This window comes from Pyxicephalus adspersus, chromosome 2, assembly GCF_032062135.1.
Source record: "Pyxicephalus adspersus chromosome 2, UCB_Pads_2.0, whole genome shotgun sequence".
NCBI classification, from domain to species: Eukaryota; Metazoa; Chordata; class Amphibia; order Anura; family Pyxicephalidae; genus Pyxicephalus; species Pyxicephalus adspersus.
The window spans coordinates 18,514,467-18,518,211 of record NC_092859.1 but is presented as its reverse complement, the minus strand read 5'-3'; the positions used below and the strand labels follow the sequence as shown (position 1 = coordinate 18,518,211).

General features: G+C 45.9%; 1 protein-coding gene across 2 annotated transcripts in view; it reads left to right on the top strand.

Annotated features, from left to right (window-relative positions):
• The first annotated feature begins 384 nt into the window (after positions 1-384).
• The window catches only part of DDHD2 (DDHD domain containing 2), a 24,943-nt gene continuing 21,582 nt past the window's right edge, over positions 385-3,745 (top strand). Inside the window, exons 1-2 of one of the 2 annotated variants that reach the window (XM_072399781.1) lie at positions 385-533; positions 2,969-3,158. In XM_072399781.1, coding sequence (XP_072255882.1) covers positions 2,978-3,158 — 181 coding nt within the window. In that variant the 5' untranslated portion in view covers positions 385-533; positions 2,969-2,977. Of the gene's footprint in view, positions 534-2,342; positions 2,536-2,968; positions 3,159-3,745 lie in introns of those variants that run through there. The other variant, XM_072399780.1, reaches the window with a different exon arrangement.

The following is a 3,745-nucleotide window of genomic DNA, read 5'->3' as shown; positions in this document are numbered from 1 at the left end:
TCTCCTGAAGAAAATGTCCTACCGACCTGAAATTGTCAGGGTACACAGGGGACCCTCATAGCTAGCAGTAACTCAAATGTCATCTCCCCACCTTAATTCACTTTTTAAAATATAGGGGTCATAATTATAAAAAAGTGAAAATTGAACATCAGGGTTGCTGTGTAAAAAAGTGTGTATAGATTTGGGGTCCTGCTAGCTATGAGGGTCCCCTGTGTACCCTGACAGTTTCAGGTCGGTTCAGGAGATATGGAGGTTTGTACTGGGAGAGATGTAAGCTGCAGAACATGACATGCAGCATTCATACACACAAATGTGACGCTTGCCTGACGATGACGTCATTGTACACGCCCATTGGTATACGCCCCCTTCATGGGTAGTTTTTTTTTTTAGGATACCGGGTCCCTCAGTGACGTCACAGCATCACGTCCTCAGTTGTTTTCCTCCACAATCTCGTGAGAGCTCCGCTCTGACATCACGTGAATTCACCGACATCCGGAGCCCGGTGCGGCGGGGCAGATGGCGGGTTCATAGCGGTAGGTGCTGGCCAGGCATAGGAGGTGTGGGAAGGAATGCCCGGCACTTCCTGGAGCTGATTGAGCGCCCCCTGGCGGCGCTGTGCCGGAATTGTCACCATTATATAATATGTCAGTCCCTGACGTGTGGTTATAACTGGGGGGGGTCACTGCTTATTTACCACCACCTACCCCAACCCACATGACAGACAGACTGTGGTAGTGACTGAGGGAACCAGTCTGGGTGACACTCACGGGCAGTGTGATCAATGGCTAGCTGTGCAAATAAAGCTTTCACCATTGGGGGGCGCTGGTGACCCCGCTCTCTGCTCAGGCGATTGCCCAGATGGAACTTGTTGCTGGGACGTGTAGGTATTGGGGCCCGGTCACGGGGGGATTGTCCTTTAAATAGGTGTGGGCGGGGTTTGTGCTCATCTCCATGGTGACACTATGGGCAGCGGTGGGAATTATAAGTGGCCCCTTTTCTCCATAGAGGTCACGTGGCCCCTTACAACCCCTCCCTAGGCACCTGTTTAGACCTTTATCAGAGGTGCGGAGGGCCCCTAAGTTGAAGGTAGAGAAGGGGCCACTTTAGGGAGGTAGGTAGGATGAGATAAAGGGGGCTGCTGTACTGATGGAGGGGTTATTGCCTTATATGAGGCTAGGAAGGACTATGGATAGGTAGGTACGTCTATGTGAAGGTAGGTAGGGCTATAGAATGAGGGCTCCTCATAGGTAAGTATATAGGACGATGTAAAGGGGAGGTCTCCTGATATAAGGTGAGGGCGTCCTCATATAAAGGAATATGTAAAGGGGGCTCCTGATATGAAGGTACATGTCATTATCTCATCAGACTTGTATACAAACTACATAATATTTCCCATTCTAAATCCGGCACCTTCTTCATACAGTTCCTATAAGAAGCAATTTAGTCCAGGATTATGTTTTTAATGCAAACCTTGCTGGCACCTGACGTTGACCTGACCATGACCAGAGGCTGACCTGGCATGAGCTTCTTTCAGTCGCCCATAGAACAAAACTCAGATCTGGAGTATAACAAGAATCGGGTCAGCCTGTGCTAACAGATTTATTCTGATTGGTGAAGAGAAGGAATGTGACACAATGATGTCTGTTTCAGCCTCTTCTCCTTTAGGTCCCTTCCAGATTTGGGGATAAAAGCTGCTGCCATGGTCCAGGAGCAGCAAACCCACCACAGATCAGTGCATTTGCAGGCTTTGTCCTTGTGTTTGTGGCGGATGTACAGAAAACAATCTGCATGGCGAGACGAAACGTCATTTCCAGGAGCCATGCTGCAACCCCACAGCAAAGTAAATGTAACAGCGTGCAAATGCTTGTACACAATAGTTCTCCCCCCTCTCCTATTCATGTGAATGGGAGCGGGGGTGAGCATGCAATCCAAGCCTGAAAACATCTTTAGTGTCCATTCAGGGAGAGATAAATACTGCAAAGTGCTACTCATAGGGCCAGATTTATTAAAGCTCTCCAAGGCTGGAGAGGATACACTTTCATCAGTGGAGCTGGGTGACCCAACAAACCTGGAATGCATCTGGTCCACTATTCAAAACATTTGCTAGCAAATGACTAAATCCATTCCAGGTTTGCTGGATCACCCAGCTTCACTGATGAAAGCGTATCTTCTTCCATCTTGGAGAGCTTTAATAAATCAGGCCCATTGTGTCATATCTGTGTGATCATTGCCTGAGGTTTAGAAAATAATGAAATGGCTAATTACAGTCATTTAACATTTCACCTCCTTTCCTTGCAGCTAAAAATGAAATATTCAGACATCCCGAAAGAATGTTGTCTCCACCCTAATATAATTGCCTTGTATACTATAAGAATCTCTGACCCAGAACAAGAATACAGATCACAAGGAGAAGGCTGCTGTATTCTTGTTTCTGCTCGGTGACATAGAAAGTGCCGCTGGATCACCACGATGAGCGAGGAGCTGACATTTTATGATGAGCTCAGCAATATCCACATCCTAAATTTCTCGGTGCAGGTTTGTGACTTTCTAAGCGGCTTTGTGCAGTTTAGTATTATTATTTTGCAGGGTGAGTAAAAATAGATCACTAGCTAGCTGCTGTTTCGTATTTTCTTTATCATATGTTGTAATATTTGTTTGTATGGTTAATCAGTACACACTATGTTAACAGAACGGAACAAACCACTGACATCTTCATTTGTCCGCTTTGCACCCAACAGTTGGCACAAGCCGGAGTCTCGGTGTGTGCTGGATATTGTATTACAATCACATGCCATCAATGGGTGACCTTTGCCAGTACGTGATGTCATCTCTGTGGCTTGGTCTCGGGTCGGGAAGCTGATCCCATCTGACACCTTGCTGGGAGAGGACAAAGTCTATCGTAGTATATTTGTGATCGCTGTGCTTCGTGCAGCTTTCTCTGACTCTTCTATATTTCTTTATGTCGCAGAATCAAGGAATGTCTTCACTGGGGGCAACTCCAACCTCCGTGTCATCGAAGACCGATGACATAATGGAGACGCCAATGATATACGAAGCGGTCGTTCCTCACTGGTTCTATCAGATACAGGACAGCCGAGGGTCCTGGTACCCATTCAGCAAAGAGGATTCTGATAAATTGGAGGACGCGTGTTCTTCTGGTACAGTACATACAGCAATGAGGGATCTAATAAGAGATTTAGCCTTACATGACAGTAATTGATTCTTCAAGACTTAGGCTGGGTACACACAGGCAATATTTGTACTTTCCTAAACCTTTCCAACGCCAAATGACTGCACGATGCATGAACGAGTGCTGTACATACAGGGCCGTTCTCCTGTATGGAGAGGGGGAGAACAATGGAGTGGCACCCCTCTGTGCTCTCTCCTCTTCACTTTTATTACGATCATTCTTCGTTCGTCATCCATGGATCAGCCCAGATGACAAGCGCTGTACACACGCCAGTTTCCAGTCTGATATCAGCCCTGAGACGATTATCATACGAGAACCATCCGACTTGTGTACGTAGTCATATGAAGTGTGTAGTTTATGTCAAAACTGCAAAAAAATTCTTTTAGTAAATTGAGTAAATAGAATCCCTTTTGTTCCATCGTTCATTGGGGACTACAGCACTGGAGATTGGAGATCAGTGGGGTATGCTGATATCTACAGAAAGTTTTGATTACTATTTAAATAGAAGTAATACAGCTGCACAACAATTAAGATTTATAGTTATTTAATATACAG